This window comes from Juglans microcarpa x Juglans regia, chromosome 4S (assembly GCF_004785595.1).
Source record: "Juglans microcarpa x Juglans regia isolate MS1-56 chromosome 4S, Jm3101_v1.0, whole genome shotgun sequence".
Classification (NCBI taxonomy): Eukaryota; Viridiplantae; Streptophyta; class Magnoliopsida; order Fagales; family Juglandaceae; genus Juglans; species Juglans microcarpa x Juglans regia.
The window spans coordinates 11,311,183-11,332,462 of NC_054601.1; the positions used below are offsets into that span (position 1 = coordinate 11,311,183).

The window sequence follows — 21,280 nt, forward strand, 5'->3', positions numbered from 1 at the left end:
GTGGCAAATCATGCTTATCTCCCACTTTGAAAAAGCCAATGGTTCCTTTCCCCCTGGCTTTCTAAACTAAGAGTGACTTGTGACAAACTAGGCACTCATAATAGTTCTTGCTCTACCTTCTTCAAGAAAGCATAATATAATATCCATGATTAGATAACATACCTCTAATCTGGAAAAGGAGACAATAAACTTTGAAAGCCAAAATGATCTTAATGCGGTACAAAACCTTTTTGAATGGACTTGGCTTATCCAGGACTGGACCCCTCTCAGACTTTTAAAAGGTCAAGAAAAAAATAAAACACGAATCAGATGGTTAAATATAATTTTCATCCCGGATATAGCCAATTCAAGCAGCAACCAGAGATAAGGGAGTAAAATCTCATGCATATGAGTGTAAAGTTCCTATATTCATGGAAAAATGATAGCAGTCGAATGATTATGCTCAATGACAGCAGTGGTCAGCGGTAACACGGTGAATGTGACAGCATTAAATAATTTGATGCTATAATTTGACTATCTAATGAATCAAAAAGATGAAAGAGAAGGACATTATTGACACACAGCTTAGTGCTCATTACCTTAAAGTATTATTGGTGCCAAACAGAAAAAGTAGTTTTCTCCTCACAACTAATAATCATGTAAATCTGCCTTGTGACCAAAGGAAGCCCAGTTAGTTTTTTTAATTAACTCAAGGATAAAGAAATCACAAATGAAACTATAGTAATATGAATTCAATAGGAATACTTTGGTTTGGGTATTTGAGCTTTCAGCTTTCTCAGCATTCTCTTCCACCATGAGAATTTAGATTTCATTAGCTCCATTGAACAGAACAGGTGCACCACTCCAAAGGGGAGTCTCTTAACATCACAAAAAAAGTATGCCTGCCCTTTTGATAGATCGCTTTGGTTGGAATATCTTAGAATCTACATTGAGATTATTGAAAACTTTGAAGATCTGGTAGAGGATATCAAATAAAGATTCGAAAAAGCGATCAGTCTCTGAGAGTCACTGCAAGACTCAAAAGGAAGCCTTTTATTGATAATCTTCCTTCCCAAGAGTAAATTAAAAGTACATTTCTGTTGCCAACAATTTTTTTTAAATGTAATGCACAAGTTGGTTTAAAGATCGACTGCAAGAAGTTTGGGATAGTTATGATGGCTCCAAACCATTAGCATTGGATCTTTCGGCATAAAAGAACACCAACAACAACAGAAACAAAGACTAACAAGGCTCCCTGTCTGGAAAGACCAAACTCAGTCCATGTCAAGGGCTTTGTGACCTCAAATAATACCTTCCTAAAGTGTTCATTCAAGTCCTCTCGTGATCCTGTGTTATCAATCACTATGTCAGCTTTAGTCCTTTTTAAGTCAAGAGACATCTGAGCATTTATCCTGTTTTGAGCATCCTCCTCACTTGTTCTGTCTCTTTTCATGAGTCGTTTAAGCTGAGTTTCAGGATCAATCCAAACAACTATAATGGGCTTCGTCCACTTGTCCATCTTGGCCTCGAACAACAAAGGCACGTCAAGGACAATAACCTTAAAGCCCCTCACCCATAGCTTCACAATTTCCCAGAAGATACCAGAGGATATATAAGGAGCCAATAGCCTATAAGATGATTAGTAACCACAACTGAGAACTAATCGCTCTGCAAGTTCTTTGAAAAAGTAGTTCAAGTTCAACACAAATTTCCGCCAATAAAATGCCAAGAATATGCCATACAATTACTTGCAATAAAATACTTGTTGAATAGACTCCTTGAAGAAATTAAATACCAGCTACTTTTGAAAATAAACTAGATAACCTAAGTTTTCCAGATAATAATTATATTTAATCTACATTTTGAGAACCAAGTTTCATCTCAGACAATCAATCAAATGGTATAGTAGTGAACTACTTGGAATAAAGTTTGATCCACTGAAAATGACAGAGAGAAACACTACAAAATAGGAAGGCCTACCTCGTGTGGTTTATTTTTCGAAGCTGAAAAAAAAAGTTACTACTGCACTAAGTCAAAAAGTTTTAACAAGAACCAATGTGGAATGCTGAATGGAACTTATCATGTATTATGGAATGACATCCTTTCATTCTTTTTTCTCACTTGAATGGATTTATGATAGACCATGGATTTGTGATACCAAATGTATGAACTTTTTTTCCTTTTTACTTGTCAAAAAGAAAAAAAAAAGAATGGGTGAACCTTTTTTATTTATCGAGTATTAACTTGGAACCATGTAATCTAAAAAATCTTTTACTAAGATTATTTTTGGAGTGCATAGTAAATATCAGTACCGATTAAGAAGTTGGCGCTTTGTAGGATCAGTGAACACAATTTGACCCAATTTAGGCCTATCAACTTCTCCATTAGCTTGTAAAATGTCCCCTCCAAATGCTGCAACAACCTTTTTCCACCCACCAGTGCCTTTCTTTAGCACATCCTGAAAAAAAAAAAGGTCCCATTTAAAGTAGATGCAAAAAGACCAGAAGCCACAAAGTTTGAGACTTGCTAGCAGATTAAGGCGTAAAGACAGAAAACTGAAAATCCTCAAATCACATCAACAAGAAAAAGACTGAATCACTTGCACAATTGATTGTAAGTTAAATATGTGTACCCCTGTAGCTTAGTAAAAAAAATTGTTAGAGAGAACAAAAATGAGTCACTGTTGGTGCAAAATGAAAAGCAAGGAAGAAGAAAATAGACGAGTTCAATCATGTATACATATGCTAAATGGGTTCCTGAAGGAAGGAAATTTTGTGAGTAGAGAGAGGAAAAATAGTAAACTAGAATAGTAGCAAGGTTGCAATCCAGGGAAAAAAACCAACCAGTTGGACATTCAACACAAAAGAACCTACAAGAGATAGAAACGGAAGATTACATCAGAATGCCCATCAGCAGGTCGCTGGGTTTTCTTCTCAGGTATTTTCTCTTTAAATTCTCCAGTTATAACCTTGTGGGCCTTTTGTTTTTTTTTTTTCTGTTATGCACTAAGGAGTATTCATATGGATAAGAATATGTGCATAATAAGATATGATATGAGGATGCACCAATCCTCACAAATTTTTTTTTTTTTTTGATCAGTAAAAGTAAGTTTCAGTAATATGAATGAGAATAGGCATAGCCCATGTACACAGGGAGTATACAATAGAAGACACCTAAATTAGAGACAAGAACTCATGTACACTATTTCCATTAAGAACAATGGCTGAAAACCATAGGAGTAAAGTGTGTGAAAAAATTCTGAAGCTCCGCCATTGTGCGTTCCCTATCTTCAAAACACCGTGCATTCCTTTCCATCCAAATACACCACATAATGTACAACGGGATCATCTTCCAAGCTACTGCTACCTGAGAACAACCTTGTAGACCCTTCCAACAAGCAAGCAGGCCAGCCACCTTTGCCGGCATAACCCACGCGACATCCACTCTACTAAATATCCCGTTCCACAGTTCTCTCGTCACCTCACAATGCAATAATAGATGGTCCACTGATTCTCCATGTTTTTTGTACAAACAAAACCAATCCATCACGATGAGACCCCTCTTTCTTAAATTATACATGGTTAGAATTTTTCCAAGTGCCGCCGTCCGCACAAAAAAAGCCACTTTGGAAGGTACGCGAGACCTCCATATGCTTTTCCATGGGAAATGTACATTACCTTGTGATGCCAGAATTTTATAATATTGCTTGATTGAGAACTTCTTGCTGCCCCTGCACCTCCATTGTAACCTATCACCCTGAGCCGGTAGTCTTTTTGATGAGTATATCAAACTAAAAAATTCTGAAACGGTAGACAATTCCCAATCATAGTTATCCCGAGTGAATAAAATATTCCACTGATAAGAGCCTTGGGTAAACACAAGCAGATCCACCACCAGCCTCCCTATTAGCTGCAATGTTATAGAGAGTTGGGAAAGCCCTCTCCAGAGAATGCTCTCCACACCAGACATCATGCCAAAACCTAATGTGAGTACCCTGTCCAACCACAAATCGAATATTATTTTCAAAGCATTGCCATCCCCCCCTTATATATCTCCACAAATCCACACCATATCCCCCCCCCCCCCCTCCTCCACGCTTCATTAGTGCATCAACCCCCCCAAGCACTACCATGTCTAGAATATACAACTTCCTTCCACAAAGACTCCCCTTCCACATGGTACCTCCATAGCCATTTCCCCAATAGAGCTTTATTGAAAGTCATCATGTTGCGCACACTCAATCCTCCACTCGAAACTGGAGCGCATACGTTATTCCAATTAACAAGATGGAATTTGGTTTCCTCCCCCAGACCACCCCACAAGAAAGCCCGGAATAACTTCTCGAGCCAATGCGCCATCCCCGCAGGCAACAGGAAGAGAGATAGGAAATAGGTGGGGAGGTTAGATAAAGTGCTGGTGATCAGTGTAAGTCCCCCCCCTTCGATAGATACAACCGTTTCCACCCAACCAACTGTTTCTCCACTCTCTCAATAACCCCTTCCCGGATACCTCTAGCTTTGAAAGTGGCCCTCAAAGGAAGGCCCAAATATTTCATAGGCAAAGAAGACACTTCACACCCCAACATATCTGCTAGTAGACTAATATGAGGCACCACACCCACCGCCACCATCTCAGATTTGCCCAAGTTTACCTTGAGTCCCGTCACGGCCTCAAAGCACAACAAAAGTGCTCGTATAGTATATATCAAAGGTTGAAATATCAGAGGCAAAGAACTGAATCAAGTATTTGCCTCCCCCGAAAGAAGGCATTTTGAGGCTTCGAAATGATTTGCTCCATTACCACACTTAACCGATTAGCCAAAACCTTCAAAATAATTTTGTAAACCCCACTCACAAGGCTAATGGGTCGGAAATCATCAACTTCCAACACTCCTTGTTTCTTCGGAACTAGGGCTATGAACGTCACATTAAAGCACTTCTCAAACTTTTGGAAAGCATGGAATTCAATAAAGACCCGCATTACATCACTTTTCAGTCTCCCAACAATGTTGGAAAAACCCCATCGAAAAACCATCCGGCCTAGGTGCTTTGTCTTTGGATGCTGCTAATGACCTTATGCACCTCCTCTTCTTCAAAAGGTCTTTCCAAATAGTTCGCACTCTGCCTATCAATGGACTCAAAAGGCAAACCATCGAGCTTTGGCCTCCAACTAGTCGTCTCTGTGAGCAGGTTCTCATAGTGGTTCACAATATGGTTCTCTAAATCTGGGGGGGAAGAGAGAACTTGATTACATGTCTTAAGAGTCTCAATAGTGTTGTTGCGCTTATGAGAATTGGCCACTCTATGGAAAAATTTCGTACATTTATCTCCTTGTTTTAACCAAAGAGCCCTGGATTTTTGGCGCCACAATGTTTCCTCCATCAACAAAATCCTCTCCAATTCAGTCACCACCACTCTTCCTCAACAACGCCTCTTCTGAGGCATTTCCCCTCAACATCTGTTCCTCCAAGTCCTGAAGCTCCTCTAGTAAGGTTGTCTTCTAGTTGTCGATACTACCAAAAACTTCCAAGTTCCACCTCCTTAGATCTTGCTTTAAAGCCTTAAGCTTACATGCAAGGATGAAACTTGGGGTACCAAAGAATTGATAAGAAGACCACCAGGCACGAACTTTCTTAGTAAAACCATCCACTGCTAACCACATATTCTCAAACTTGAAGTACTGGCAACCCCTATTAATGCCACCACAATCTAACAAAATAGGCAAATGATCCGAGCAACACCGAGCCAGCCTCTTCTGATACAACTCCGAATAGTGCTCTTCCCAAGAAGGAGAAACAAGAAACCTATCCAGTCTCGACCACTCCCTACCATTGGACCATGTGAACTCGCCCCCAGCCAGGGGAAGATCCATTAGATCCAAATCAAACATGAACTCAGAGAAATCCTCCATGGCTATTGAGTGGCGAATATTCCCTGATCGCTCACTTGGGAACGAGTGATATTGAAATCCCCACCCATACACCACGGCACATCCCATAGGCAATAAACGCCCGCCAACTCCTCCCACAACATTCTCCTCTCTCTGTCTAGGTTTGGCCCATAAATGCCTGCATATGCCCACTCCCAACCATCCGTTTCCTTTTTAAATAAACAAGCAACCGAAAAAGTCCCAACACACTCCTCCACCTCAACCACCACTCTTTTATCCCACATCAAAATGATACTACCAGACGCTCATTCCGAAACTAAGTATGACCAGCCCACATAAGAACATCCCCACAAACTTCAAATAAGTCTTCGATCGACGATCCTTAATTTTGTTTCTTGAAGACACACCACATCCGCTTTCCACATTCGCAACAAGGATTTTATACGAAGGCGCTTGTTGCCATCATTAAGCCCCCACACATTCCATGAGAGAATCTTAGGTTTCATGGACAATGGTAACGCCGCTCCCCCTTTCGTTCTAACCCTTCCGCCACTCCCCTCCTTCACTTCATAGTTTATAGAGCATTGAAGTTTTCTAAGTTCCCTATCTCTCTTTGTAGCGGACATCAATCTACTCTCTTCAATGGCTATAAGAAGAGCCTTAAATTGCTCTTCAAAGCCTGTACAAGACACCCCAGCGCAGACTTGCAACTCCTCTACTTTTTTTAACACCCAGTTCGAAATAAACCGCTCTAAATTAGGGCTAGGAGGTAGCATTCGTAACGGTTCAGCATCTCTTCCGTCTATGCACTCCCCTTCACATATGACCAGCTGCATATTCACTCCTTTTGACTCCAACAAAATTGGATGCACTGTGTTCTTGTCAGGGTCTGCTTCTCCATACTCCCGTAAAGTTATCGGTGCTAGAGCACCGTTGTTCAGGCCCACAACTTCTCCAGCCACCACTTGAGTCGTGTCTGAGTGGTCATCGTCGATCCTCGAAGGGTTCTGTGCAACCACCATAGCTGGCTCCCGTAACAACCCACATAGGAATGATCCCAGTGGGTATATTATCCCTAAACGCAGAACCTTCAAGTCCCAAGGAACTAGACGACGTGAAAGTGCCGCCGACCTCCGTCGCACCTTTCTGTGCAAGGTCCGAAGCATTCGCAACAGTAACAAAGGGCTCCCTAGGCTAGGCTGTAGCCCTTTCTTCAAATTCCCACCCCTGGCCCAGGCCCAGGCCCAACCCCAACCCCACCATCCCTTTTAATTCAACGCAGCGTTTTAACCAACACACCCTATATGTTAATTCTCCCAGCTGCATCTCCATTTCACTCAGAGCCTGCAGCACATTTTCCTCTTTCAGGCCAACAAAATCTCTGCCACCTGATCCCGCAACTGTGCACCTTCCAAAGAAGTGACAGGACCTAACTTCAACAGGCCTACTTTCTTTGCACCGTTCACGTCTCGAGGCTCACCATCTCTCTGCTTCCTTGAAGAACATCTCTGTACGAACAGAAATTTGAATTCTGCAACGTCGTCGCTAGTGGTAACAGCCGCCTTGAACCACCAACACTTCCAACTTCCTTCAGCACCACCACAAGTTTTCTCCAACCCATTCTATCCCTATCTCCTGAATGAAGATGAAACTCCAACATCCCCCCCCCCCCCCCAACAACGCCATATATTCTCCCCTGGAGTTTATACATCATTGAGCAATATACCCCCTGTCCCCATCACGATGGGCAGTATAGAATCCCTTTCCTTCCACCAACAAGCACTCTTCCAAGGCATTAGAGAACCAACATACTATCCCCAACCCCAAGTTCAAGTTTTTTTTCAACTTTCCATCCCTTCTCTGTAATATTCACATACCTCCCATCCCCTGACACCTCAAATAATTTTTATTCAATATTGATGCGTTTCATGGGCATCATACTTTACCAATGAGAATTGCTTACAAATGCACCGTCAAATTCCCGTAAACGCCATCAGAATCAATATGGAAAAAAAAAAGATGAAGAAAATCGCTTGATGTACGGAGAGAAAAAAAGAGGAGAGAGAAAAAGTCAAGGTTGTCCTCACAAATTTTAGAATACGCATATCCATACTCTAATTAATTAACTTACTCATTAATATTTTCAAACAAGTATTATGCTGATTAGCATTCTGGAAATGTAGAAACCAAATGCTTTTTTTTTATTGGCACCGGGTGTCTAGGAACAGTGTCTCAACTAATACCGGGGGTGCACAAGCGCTCGGTAAGGAGTTTCCCGCAAGTGCACCTCAAATAATTCAAGGGAAAAATCCCCCGCTCTGATGGCCCCTACAGATTGTTTGCAACCTAAGGAGATTTTAATCTTAGACCTGGAGGGAGAATACCCCCAAGCCCAAGACATTTACCACTTGAGCCAACCCCTAGGAGTTAGAAACCAAATGTTAGAAGGTGAGAGATATGTCTGGATAATAAAACCAATGATGATTACTAGTTTCATAGACAGAGCATAAGAGAGAGAGATAAACAAGAAAGAAATATTCTACCGTAAACGGAGCATCCATTTCAGATACAAATCCAATTCAGATATGGCTCTACTAGTTCGAAGAATTTAAACTTCTAAGTCCTATACTTAATTAAAAGTATATTTCTTTGTTACTCATTAAAAAAGTATATTTCTTGTACACTCTACTCCCTGTGAACTTGGGCTATGCCTTATCACTTGATTTGATAAAAACTTATATTACTTATAAAGAAAATGTATATTTCTTTGTTACTTACTAAAAAAAAGTATATTTCTTTGTTTTCTTATGGAAGAAATTTCCGATTCATGGAAGAAAAAAGTTTCAGTCAGACTTTTAAGTAGAGATCAAACCCTCTAGGGTTTGTTCCAAGTATTATTTTCAGATTTAACGTCTTAAATTCTACTAATAAAAAAATAAAAATAAAAAGATTTAACGTCTTAAATTCCAAGTTTTTAACTATTAATTTAAGATTAAATTATTTAAATTTTAAAATTTGGATTTATCACATGTGATATGCAGAGGATTAATTTTTCTTAAATGTATTACTTAACAAACTTAGTAAATACTCTAACAGGTTAAATCTAAACCACTTTAACTTTAATGATATTCATTATTCAAGTAAATTACTCTAAGCAAGTAAAATCAAAGATACGAGTATTTATATTACAACCATAATTAGGGAGTCCTAATGTATGATGAAGCAATTATGGTCAATCACAAAGCGTAATCTGCGAAGGTATCCGATCTAATGGCAATTTAATAAGACAAAGAAGGAGAAGAAAAAACATACGCGAGCGATGAGGTCGGCATCGACGACGGAGACGCCATGGGACTTGAAAAGATTGGAGACGGTGCTCTTCCCCGACGAGATTCCACCGGTGAGTCCTACAATTCTCATTCTCTCCTCACCCTCTCAGCTGTTAAGGGGGTTTAGGATTTTTGGAGTAATAAAGGCATATGTATTTTTAATAAATTTGATATTTTATGCCACAAATCCTATATAAAAGGCGCATCTAGTGTAGTGGTATCATAGTACCCTCCCACGGTACTGACCGGGGTTCGATTCCCCGGATGCGCACTGTTTTTCCTTTTATCATTAAACTATTTTTTTATATTTCGAAAAGTTCAAATAAAATAAACTGTAAAATTATAATAATTTATTTTGAAAAATAAACTATTTTTTCATAATTTCAAATAAAATGATCAAATCTTACTGACCCAAGTAAAATTATTATGCATTTCGTTTATTAGAGTGATCAGAATTTATAATGAATGGAGTGGAAGAGACAATACTTAGAACCCAGGGACCCAAGGCCCATCTTTCATAAGGAGAGCTACCAATTGTGCTTGGACTCTAGTCACCCTGTTTATTAGGACAAAGAGACCTTTATGTTGTGAATACAAATAGAGTGATGATCAGATAATTCCGTGATATTAGGGATAAGTTTTATTATGGCTAAGTCTCAGATAAAGTTGATCAATTAATAGTACTGATTCAATATTCTCCACGCCTATATATAGAGACAACACATGTAACTCTCTAGATAGATTATTGAGCATTCTTAACCTATCACCCCTCGTTTATTACTAACTTAGGTATTGGAGGTGTTTTAGGCACATCATGCAGCCAACTTTTTGCAGGTGAACGGTTACAACCAATAGTGGGACAGTTCATTTACAGTGGCACTGTCTGTGGGATTTATAATCTGTGATTTCAATTTCTCATCAGACTTCAACATGATTCCTTCATGCTGACTATGACGCGTTCTCAAGCAACTCGTGACCCAGACGCAACACCTGTACACATAGAAACACGGTTAGCAGTGACAGAATAAAAGCTGAAGATGGCGTTGGACGCATGGAAAAGTTGAGGAAAGAGAACGAGGAACTAAAGCACCACAATATCGAGCTCAATGATGCGAAAACTTCCTCGTCCATTGTTTGGCATTCGAATGATGGCTCTCAAAATGAGCCAATCACTAGTCTTTGATTAGAAAACTGCAAATATTACCTGAACAACTTCTCAAAGAATAAAAAGCCAAGAACTCTCTGGTGGTTAAGTCTGAGTATTTTTTCTGAGCAAGCTCTAAGGCCAAATAGAACACGATATAAGAACAAAGAAGAACTCGCCATGCGTGAGAGTGAAGTTGCACAGGGGTCAACTTCAAAAGATCAAGAACGTCGCATATTGGGCTACAAAAGGGAAATGGTAGACCATGCAAGAGGGCGCAGACAGGTATAGCAACCTTTTTGGCAAACATTTATTCATCGACATAGTTGCGGCTAGGAATTTCGAGGAGTATCGAGTCTAGGATCCCATAGGAGTTGCGTAGATTCACCAAATCCTTGGGGGTGAGGGTCGAACGCCACCCATAGCCTTCAAAATGTGGAACTCTTTCACAATAGAAGATTCCGGGGTCTGTGATACATTTCGTTGGGCCATTGTCATAGCAAATGAACAAGGAATAAGGGAAAAGGAAGGAAGGTTGCGAGCAAGAATCAAGAAGTGGGAAATCGAAGTTGGGGAACTTAAGAATGTGAATAGGAAAGGGAGAGATTGGAGGGAAGGCAAAAAAAATGAGAAGAGGTGAAGAAATGAAGAAAAGTAAGGATTGTACACCATCATTTATGGACTAAATGACGTGACAGGGGAAGAACATGGTGAAGGTTATAGGGTAATGTATGCACGTTCTTTGAGTTTCAAATCTTACAACATTAACATTACTCAAATTGACATGCATTTATTTGATATATTAAATTTATTTTATAATAAAAATAATTTTATAATATGACGTATCATACCAAATTATTTACAAGTCTACATATAGTAATTTTTACGTATTTTTTTGTATATTTTATTGATACAATTGATCAAAATAATTATTTTATATTAAAAAAAAGGTAATGCAATCCATCATATTAATAAAATAGAAAAAAAAACTTAAAAATAATTGTAGGTATAATTTTTGTTTATAAAATAATCTATATGCGGCTGGTACGAGTGAATTGTAATCTGGATAAAGTAACGGTGGAGATGCAACGAAATGGAGTAGATGCGACGGGTTGTTGGAGCTGTTTGTTGAAAGGGTCAATGATCGTACCCACTTTTCTCACCTAATACATTCTGCTGTCTGCATTCGCTAATTTGGTCAAATATGCACTCTATCGGCCGGGATGAACCAATCAGCCACTATTCAAGAACCAGGCGTGTACGAACCACCCCTTATATTCCATGGGCTGAGATTCGTGACTCTTTGAGATATGTGGTTCCCGTTGGTGAATCTGAAAATGTATGTAAGTTTATATCACATGCGTCGATGGAGAGAGATCTTTTGCAAACCTCCATGCACCAAAAAGATGGTTGCTTGTACCATCTGTTTGTTTAAATGTCTATTAGAAACAAGTTTAATTTCCCACTACGAGGGGATCGGTTCAAGCTGGATTGGATTGTCAAACCACTTCAAAGAGAGAAAAGGTTCGTTCTTTGTTAATTTAAATTCGTTGCTCAGATTCAAGATTAGTCATTTTAACGACTTGGGTGCGTGCATGAACTTGATGCCTACAACTTGAAGATTGAACTATGAAGGCAGAACACCAATAACAACTTGTGAAAGCAACATAAAAAGGTAATGCTGACATTGAAAATGGGAAGACTATGACACTAGAATCAAAATACATGAGCTCAAAACTCTCGTGCTCTTATTGAGGAAAGACAAAATTCATATAGTAGGCTGCATCACTATCTGCAAACTCCTAATTACTGCTTATGCGCGGCAAGGACCTTCAACCAAGATGGCCTTGTTCTGATATCAGCCACCCAGGCACTGACGTTGGGGCGCGAATCAAAGAGCTCTTTAATTCGAGTACCCATTAAGTACTCTATATTGGGCAGGTGGTGCAGATCAGCCAAGGTGAAGCAGTCCCATCCCAGGTACTTTGACTTAGCCAGTCGAGTCTCATAGACATCAAGAACCTTGGCCAGTTTAGGTTCGTTCTCCTCCACAACTTTTGTGTCTGTTTTCAACCCAAACAGTCGCTTTATTGCCAGCTCCCAGGTAAGCAATGTGGCTGGGGGGTCAAATTGATGGGCTTCCACCTCCATCCACACAGATATGGTTGATTTCTTCGTAGAGTCTCCAGGTGGTAACAGCGGAGTCCCCTTGTCTGCATACTCGTGGCAAACGTATCTAGTGATTGCCCTTGATTCTGCATTACAAAAGAAGAGTCCAGTTAGGATGCAAAATCAGTAAACTCGCACTAATTATAGGAGTTGCTTATAAATTAACTTTACCAAAGAGCGTCATATCTCCATCTTCAAAAGCTGGAACTTGACCAAATGGCTGCATCAACAAAGGAAATGTTATATTCAAAAGGGATAAGACTTGTAACAATGATCTAAAGTAGGGGTAATAGCATGATTGGCTTTGATCTTGCTCTTACATTCTTGGACAGGAAGTGCTCTTTTTTATGTTCACCAGCTTTCATGTCTACATTGACAAACTCAGCTTCAAGATCTTTCTCATAAAGGGTGGCTAGAACTCGCGTTGTAGCTGTTGAGATCATGTTCCCATGGAGTTTAATGGCAGCCATGATTTTTTTTTTTTTTGGTTGTATGTGATCAAGTAAGAAGAAGAGACGGAGCAAGGAACAAGTCGCTATGGAGGGGAGTTATTGCTGATACTTTTATAGCGCACCTTGAGTTTCAATCTCTCTTTCTAGATAAGAAGAAGAGACTGTAAGGTCGAGCAAAGAAAATGATATTATGATTATTAAATATACTCATCAAATCAAATGAGTTTATTTATATATTATTATTATTTTTAATAATTAAAAAAGTAATTATTAATGTATTTATATATTTTTATTTTTTTAATAATTAAAAATGTTTAAAAAAAAATTCATTTATGTCTACATTTATGATCACCCAAGCATTATCAAACTGCAAATTGTATTATAATCCAAGACGTGAAAATTTGTGCCAAAATGGGAAGAATGCACGTGACTGCTGGTTAGGTATGACTGTAATGTTGCCTTTTTTGTTTTATATATTTTGCAATGACGTGTGGGATGACTCTAATATTAATAATATCATTAGATGTTATTCTTTAGAGTAAATAATGAAAATAAAATGATAACATTTACTAAATGAAAAATAAGAATTCTCTAAAGTTCCAAAGAATTGCTTTAATTTAGGGGTTTTACTACAATTTGGTTGAATGGTTGCATTGGAAGGAAAGGCAAAAGACCTAATGGAATTGGTTCTGGTTACACTATGATGGAAGGTAAAAACAAATTTCAGGATAGTGCTACTATGCAACTCAAGTTTGCCCACTTGGAATGCACTATTGCAAATTGTACATTTTTTAAATCTATTTAAAATTTTTTTTAAAAAAATAATACACTAATAGTAATATTAAAAATATAATATTATTACACCAATACACTAATAATGTTTCATCTTATCTCATCTCATCATTACAAATTTTTTAAATTTTCACATAAAATATAATAAACAACTCAAATTTTCAAATCCTAAAACAATAATAATATTAAAAAATAATATTATAACAATATTTTATTTAACTTTTAACTGTTATCTCAATTTATCTTATCTCAACTCACTATCTAAATAATACCTAATAATCACTTTCTTAACCATTAAATATATATATATATATATAATAAAATAAAATAGATAAATAGTCAAAGGAGACAAACTCAAAGAAATAGTATCAAGAGAAAATGTTAGTATGTCGTTTGAGTTTTCTCTCTCATTTTGACTGCTTATATATTTTATTTTTTATTTTTTTTAGTTAATGATTAAGAAAATGAATTTTAGTGTATTAGTGTATTTTTTTATTTTTTAAAAATATTAAATATGTAAAAAAAATATGAAAAGAAAAAAAATAAAAAAATAAAAAGGCAAATTTGTGATAGGCGGTAAGCCCAGCAGTCAAAGCTTTGGCAGTAGCCTAGCACAACTCTTTCCCAAAGGAAAATGCTAGTATGCTGCCTGAGTTTGCTTCCTCATTTTGACTGTTATGTATTTTATTTTTTTTATTTAATAATTAAGGAAGTGACTTTTAGTATATTGATGTATTTTTTCATTTTTTAAAAATATTTAAATATGTAAAACAAATATGAAAAGAAAAAAAAGGAAAAAATAAAAAGGCAAATTTGTGCTAAGCCGCATGTCCAGCGGTCAAAGATAGATAGCAGCTTAGCACGACTCACACGACTCTTTTCAAAGGAAAATGTTAATGTGTCGCCTGATTTTATCCCTCCATTTTAACCTTTCATGTATTTTATTTTATATTTTAATTTTTTTACTTAATAATTAAAAAAGTAACTTTTAATATATTGATATATTTATTTAAAAAAAAAATTAAATATGTAAAAAAAGTATAAAAAATAAAAGAAGAAAAAAATATAAAAAGAAAAATTTATGCGGGACAGCCTAGCACGACTCTTTCCCAAATTTCATCCTTGGATTCCTCTGCACGCTCTTCTGCAGCCCTTTCTGAGAAAAGAAAGGGAAAATATTAATTATTTACCATCCTAGGGAAATCCGAATGTCCCTATGTTCTTCCCAGTGGAACCTCCATTTGAATTGAATATTTGAAATAGTATAAAATATTGAATATGGTTGAGAGATCATATTAAATGTCTAGGCAAGGTTCATATTAGCTGGATTTATTATATGGACAATTAAATTGGACGGTCCAATTTAGAAGATGACACACAACGTTAAATATAATGTTGTCTATGTAGAGTTCATATTGGCTGGAATCTCTTTTCCTTTTTTATCTTTATCGTTTCATCATTTCATAAAATAATAAATAATAAATAATTTCTCAATTATCTAACGTTATATTAGTAAATGATAACACAATGATATTTGAATTTAAAATTATGATAAATAACATTTAATTGTTATAAGATTTATATACCAAAACCGTCATTCTAAAAATAAAGGAAAATGTCACACTCGATGAGAGTGGCTACCGGAAAAAAAATACCGATTGCTTTTTTATTTTTTTAATTTAATTGTTAAGAAAGTATTTTTAAATAAGTTTGTGATTTTTTTTTTTGAAAAAAATCTCTAGAGGGGTTTAAATTTTTTTTTTAAAAAACTAAAAAAAAAATTGCATTCATCGGTACAAAAATTTGATAAGGCTTTCCGTAGCTCTAACACTATCCATTAACATGACATAATTTAATATGGATGTTAAATTTTAAGATTTAAATTTTATAAATCAAATTATACAATATGAATGGTGCGTGATGTAGAGATATAAAAATAGTATGGTCTTGTTTGGTTTTATAAACTATTTCATCTTAACATTCAAACACTATTCAAATACAAACACTTTTTAATTTTTAAATTTTTATCTAATCATTACAAGTTTTTCAAACTTCTAAATAAAACATAAAAAATAATTTAACTTTTCAAATTTTAAAATAAAAATAATATTAAAAAATAATATTCTAACAATATTTTAACTTTATAATATTTTAATTCTATTTTTTTCCCTCATTTTTTAAAATCTCATAAAACATATTAATTAAAATCATTTCATGCCAGAGACAGGAGTGTCGTGTAGGACTAATCGGTTCGGTTACATACGGTTTTGAAATTTGAGGAATCACTGATTATACACCTAAACTAATAATTCTGGCTTCATCGATTTCGTCGGTAGGATTTTTTTGTTATATTATATATTATATATATAATATGATATATATTATAATATATAATAATATATAGATATTTATATAAGATTTTAAATTTTAATATTATTTTAATTAGTAATTTAACATATAATACAAGGTTGGGGCAGGGTTGGGCCCTCCCCGCCACCCGCCCCCGCATGGGCGGAGCGGGTTTGCCCTCCCGGCCATGCGGGGGTGAGGCAGACGGGGGTGGGGCAGCGGGGTGTGGGGCCCTATTGCCCACCCCTACATAGAAGACAATTTTATTGATTTGAAATATGACATTCAGTCATTACAAGAGGTTTAATACATTCAGCAACACAATCAATATTCATTAACTCATGTTCTAAATTCACTGCTATTTGAGCAAGACAATGAGCAACACCATTGAGCTCTCTTTTGACATGTTGTATTTTCCATTGAGCACCACGCGGAAGAGTAATGATGTCTGAGATAGTGCACTGCAATTTCCCAGCAGCAAAAGCAAAACTCTTGACTGCATGGACAACTTGGCTAGAGTCACCTTCAAAATAGAACCATCAGCCTATGTTATCACCACCCCAACACCAATCTTGTTGAGACCAGATCTTTCTGCCACATCCCAATTCACTTTCACCCAAGATGATGGAGGTGTTTCCCATCGAGTAGTAGGTTGCAGATTTTGAATTCTTGAGCCTGCTGACTTTGCTCTTGCATTACAATGCTCTTCTACAGCCTTTACAGCAATACCAAAGAGCACCATAGGGGATTGAAAAGGGCCATTATGAATAAGAGTGTTTCTTCTAAACCAGAGTAGTCGAGCTAGGGTGGCAAACAACACCAGTTCCTGACTTTATATAAATATTATAAAATTAATATTATTTTATATAAATATCTCTTATATAAATATAATTATATAAAATTTTTATAAGAATTATATTTATGCTTATATCATTTTCCTATTGCTGGACACCACGATATATACCATTTGCTAATAGGAACAACACTTCCAAGCAAATTAAATTCATCATGTTTGCGTAATGAGATAAGATAGAAATTTTAAAAAAACTTTGTCATATCTTTAAGTTGATATTTTGGAACCTTGATGATTTTATTAGATCACTTTGTAGATTTCTTTATAATTATTATATGTGTTGAATTATATTTACATGGTTGTTGCATTTAATTGAATATTGATGATCAGAAAACTAGAAAGAATAATGAACTCTACATTAGCACTTAAGACATTTTGTTAATTAAAATATACCGGGCTGAATAGATAAAAACATGCACACAAACTATGATTTTTTTTTTTTTTTTTTTTTTTGGAGATGATAATCCAGCTTGCTGTACGTAGCTTGAAATTTGGATCGACCTCCCCCTTATAACTTGTTCCCTCTGTAAATATTAATGTCTCCGCATACCGTACGTGTGAAAATCCAATGGTATTGATGTTTTTGGCCATAGTTTGTTTCGGTTATTTAATTTTTTAGCAATTGCTTGGGAGTGTGATTAGTTATGACTAAGGAGTTGGAATTGTTTCCTTGGCATTTGGAAACCTTTGTAGCTTCTATATAAAAGTAAAAGCTTGAAATAAATAATTAAGCAATGCATGGCTATTTATAATGCTATATATTTTCATGCCTGTGATCAATTTTCCAGGAAGATTAATGTAATTTATTGGACTCGAGGAAAAAAAAAATTACAGTAATCTCGGCTACACCTACGTGTCTTTGGGTTTTGCCGGGCTTGGAAAGTTTACTATGCATATCACCCAAATTAGTGTGGTTTCGGATGGCTATGCGGAGAACTAAATAATTCTAATTATTAAGGGTGTTACCCGCACCCTAGGGTGGGGGTAGCCACCTTCCTGCCCCCTGACCCTGCGTGGGTGGAGGGTAGAGTTTCTCCTTTCGGAACCCATCCCTATTGTACTGGTGTCGCCTGGGGGGGGGGGGGGTGTGGGAACCCTTGCTCCGTCCGCCCCCAATCTAGCACCCACCCACAAGTCACCTTGCATTAAAATCCAAAAAAATATAGTGATACACAATAAAAAAATCCATAACAAATCCACAAGAACACAACAATTCCACAATTACTTGCAAGAATTAATCAAAAAGAGAGAGAGATCCCAGACTCAGAGAGGGATTGAAAGTGAGGGAGAGAGCTTAAGAGGTAGAGACGGCGTCGCGAAAAGGCTGAGAGCCATTCAGGGGGAGGGGGAACCAAAAGCAATTAGGTTCTTCAGGGACGTTGTAAGCAATTTTCCCCCTCCTTGGATTTTAATTGTCAGAACCCTAGGGTTTTTTGTAGACTTAAGGTTTTTCGTTTTTAGGGGTTTTTGATTTTTAGGGTTTCTTGCAATAATATTTTTAGGCTTTACAAAAGGTAAATGCATAACAAAGGTTTCCTTGTATTTTGATTTTAGACATTTTGGAAGATAGAATTTTGGTTGATTCGTTACTATTAGAACAAAAATTAGGAAAATAAATATTAATTCATCAATTAATTAATCTTTGCTTGTTTTAGTCATGATATATCCCTTCGTGAGTTCTATTTGATCAGGAACTTGCTTAGAATCATTCTGTGAATTATTTCACCAATTAATTCTTTCAACTCTTATTACTAATATTTTATTACTTATCAATGAAAATTATGTTTTGGGAAACCCATAATTAAACCTAATTCCAAGTCAAACAATGATCCATGCCTTCCACTGGTTGACTTGTAGTTTTCCATAGCTAAGGGGGCCCTTTCCTAGTGATTGGAAATCAAGCCAACCCTCATCATGATCAGATCAGATGATTGATCATTCAGTGCATGCATTATAAATATTAGTTGCATTGGGTGGAAAATGATACATTTAATCAAAATATTATAGTACTCTTGACTATTAAATTCAAGTGGGAGGGTCCTTAATTTAATACAAATCTTTCTATGCTCTATTGGTATATATGGTTGACATGATGAGTTCCTTGGAGTGTTAAATTGGCTAAATGGAGGAGCAATTAGTCCAATCTGGGCGATAAATGTAGTCCAGAAAAATTGAATTTGATGTTTTTGGGCATGATAAAGGGATGCATCATAAGTTGGTAATATGAACTAGTTAGTGCGACATAAGGGGTTTTTGATTTTTAGGGTTTCTTGTAATAATCTTTCTATGCTCTATTGTTTGTGTAATGGTAATCTGAGTTGGTAATAAGCAAAAGCTTGTTTGTGTAATATTTATATTTAGTTTAACTTATTGGTTGTTTCTTTTATTTTTTCAATGCAAGTGATATGGATATGGATGCTACACCTACTTTGGACAATCGTACTCTAGGGGATGCTTCAGTTCCTACACGGACAACAAGTACTTCTGTACCTAGACCCACATATGCAGCTACTTCTTGTGCAAGTAGTTGAGTACTTCTAGATATTGAAGATGAATGTATTCCTAATGAGGATGAAGTGGAGGTTGGTGCTGGTTGACCACCACGGCCTAATAAGATCAGGTTGTGAACATGGGACATTTTCACCAAAATCTCTGGTGATCGTGAGAACCCGCAAGCAAGGTACCACCATTGTAGGCAAAGCTTTGGTTGTCATTCCAAGAAGCAAGGCTTGACTATTTTCATAGCACAACTTACGGATTGACAGCGTTATAAGATACAAAAGGGGTTGGTGGCCAAAGATCAGATGCAGTTAAGTTATGAAACAACGATGGGTATTGATAGTGGTCAAAATAAAAAAAACTATCAATCCTTCATTACAATGAGAAGAGACTAAGGGAGTTGCTTGCAACTATGATTATAATGAATGAGCTATCGTTTCTCACCCTTGAGGGACAAGGGTTCCGAAATTTTGTGCAATATCTTGAGCCCTGATTTCTCATTCCTTCACGGTATACATTTATGAGAGATTGTTTGAAGATGCATGCCAGGGAAAAGGCCAGAATAAAAGGATAAGTTTATTAGCACTGGGCAGAAGATTTTGTTTATGACTGATACGTGGACGTTAATCCAAAACCTTAGTTACTTGTGTACCAGAACCCACTTCATTGACATCGACTAGACATTACATATGCAAGTTTTGGGGTTCAAGAAAATTCAAGATCACAAGGATTCATCCATTGGAAAGGAGTTGGATGATTGTATGACCGATTGGGGGATTACAAAATTTCTAACTATCACAGTTGACAATACGACTACCAATGATGGTGCAATTGATTGGTTTAAGCGAAATTGCATTGTGAAGGAAGATACAATTCTTGACAATGTGTTTATACATGTTAGATGCTATGCTCATATTATAAATCTTATAGTCAATGAGGGTTTGAAAGAAGTTGGTGAGTCAATAATTAAGGTCCGCAAAATTGTGAAGTATGTGATGGGGCTTGACAAGTTTAAGTCTATAGTTGAGCAACTAAAAATCCCACATTCAAGTATGTTGATCTTGGACGTTCCCACTCGATGGAACTCCACATACACGATGTTGGAGGTAGCGCAAAAGTATCTGAGATCCTTTGAGAGGATGGAGGTTGAAGATGGAGCTCTCAAATATGCTTTGTTGGAGGATACTATGGGGAGAAGGGGGCTCGGTCCGCCAGACACTGTTGATTGGGAAAATGTAAGGTACTTTATTTAGTTCTTGAAATTATTCTATGATATCACTGTTCGCATATCCTGTAGTTTTTACTGTACTGCAAACATATAGCTTGAGGAGCTTTTAGGACTTTATGACCATTTGCGAGAGAGTTGTGAAAGCAGTGTCGGGTTGTTGAATGATATGGCTATAAGGATGAAATTTAAGTATGATAAATATTGGGGGGATGGTGAGAAAATCAACAAATTATTATTGGTGGTTGCAATTCTTGACTCCCAATATAAGTTGGTTATTGTAGAGTTTTGCATTAGAGATGTACTTGGTAATGACAAGGCTGAACAGTTCATTGGAGTGTTGGAGTATGATATTGATGCCTTGTATAACCATTACAACAACAATGGTGGTCAGTCTTGAAGCACATGTGGGAGCTCCTCAAGAGTGACAGACTCGACATCTTTTGCAGGTGAGAGTAGTTCAACAGTCTTGATGTGATGGTATCATCAAATCCGAGTATCGAGGAATATTATGCAGTGTAAATATGAGGTTGAATGATATTTTTTGGAGGATGTCGAGGCACTTAGTTATACGTTTCATAACTTAACTTGGTGGAAGGT

At 36.8% G+C, this 21,280-nt stretch overlaps 3 protein-coding genes and 1 non-coding gene across 4 annotated transcripts; 2 read left to right on the forward strand and 2 right to left on the reverse strand.

Moving 5' to 3' along the window:
* Nucleotides 1-1,013: 1,013 nt before the first annotated feature.
* LOC121262643 (dephospho-CoA kinase) lies at nucleotides 1,014-9,332 on the reverse strand. Its single transcript, XM_041165210.1, has 3 exons — nucleotides 9,181-9,332; nucleotides 2,292-2,437; nucleotides 1,014-1,607 (listed from the first exon to the last, which is right to left on the reverse strand). Exons 1-3 carry the CDS (start codon nucleotides 9,286-9,288, stop codon nucleotides 1,169-1,171), a joined length of 693 nt encoding a protein of 230 aa, XP_041021144.1. The 5' UTR covers nucleotides 9,289-9,332; the 3' UTR covers nucleotides 1,014-1,168.
* A 65-nt stretch (nucleotides 9,333-9,397) lies between these two features.
* Nucleotides 9,398-9,468, forward strand: TRNAG-CCC. Its single transcript has one exon. It is a non-coding gene; the product is annotated as a tRNA-Gly (tRNA).
* Nucleotides 9,469-11,998: 2,530 nt separating this feature from the next.
* LOC121263498 (glutathione S-transferase PARB-like) lies at nucleotides 11,999-13,059 on the reverse strand. The gene is made up of 3 exons (XM_041166423.1): nucleotides 12,831-13,059; nucleotides 12,682-12,730; nucleotides 11,999-12,596 (listed from the first exon to the last, which is right to left on the reverse strand). Exons 1-3 carry the CDS (start codon nucleotides 12,978-12,980, stop codon nucleotides 12,148-12,150), a joined length of 648 nt encoding a protein of 215 aa, XP_041022357.1. The 5' UTR covers nucleotides 12,981-13,059; the 3' UTR covers nucleotides 11,999-12,147.
* Nucleotides 13,060-20,144: 7,085 nt separating this feature from the next.
* Nucleotides 20,145-21,080, forward strand: LOC121262039 (zinc finger BED domain-containing protein RICESLEEPER 3-like). Its single transcript, XM_041164474.1, has 2 exons — nucleotides 20,145-20,690; nucleotides 20,778-21,080. The coding sequence occupies exons 1-2, from the start codon at nucleotides 20,145-20,147 to the stop codon at nucleotides 21,078-21,080; spliced, it is 849 nt and encodes a 282-aa protein (XP_041020408.1).
* The last annotated feature ends 200 nt before the right edge of the window (nucleotides 21,081-21,280 follow it).

Coding starts and splice junctions, on each gene's coding strand:
- LOC121262643 (XM_041165210.1), bottom strand. CDS start 9,288: ATGAGAATTGTAGGACTCACCGGTGGAATCTCGTCGGGGAAGAGCACC. Junction 2,438..9,180: donor ATGCCGACCTCATCGCTCGC/GTATGTTTTTTC, acceptor TTTTTTTTTCAG/GATGTGCTAAAGAAAGGCAC. Junction 1,608..2,291: donor AAGCGCCAACTTCTTAATCG/GTACTGATATTT, acceptor ATCATCTTATAG/GCTATTGGCTCCTTATATAT.
- LOC121263498 (XM_041166423.1), bottom strand. CDS start 12,980: ATGGCTGCCATTAAACTCCATGGGAACATGATCTCAACAGCTACAACG. Junction 12,731..12,830: donor AGCACTTCCTGTCCAAGAAT/GTAAGAGCAAGA, acceptor TTGTTGATGCAG/CCATTTGGTCAAGTTCCAGC. Junction 12,597..12,681: donor TGGAGATATGACGCTCTTTG/GTAAAGTTAATT, acceptor TTTGTAATGCAG/AATCAAGGGCAATCACTAGA.
- LOC121262039 (XM_041164474.1), top strand. CDS start 20,145: ATGCAAGTTTTGGGGTTCAAGAAAATTCAAGATCACAAGGATTCATCC. Junction 20,691..20,777: donor ACACTGTTGATTGGGAAAAT/GTAAGGTACTTT, acceptor GCAAACATATAG/CTTGAGGAGCTTTTAGGACT.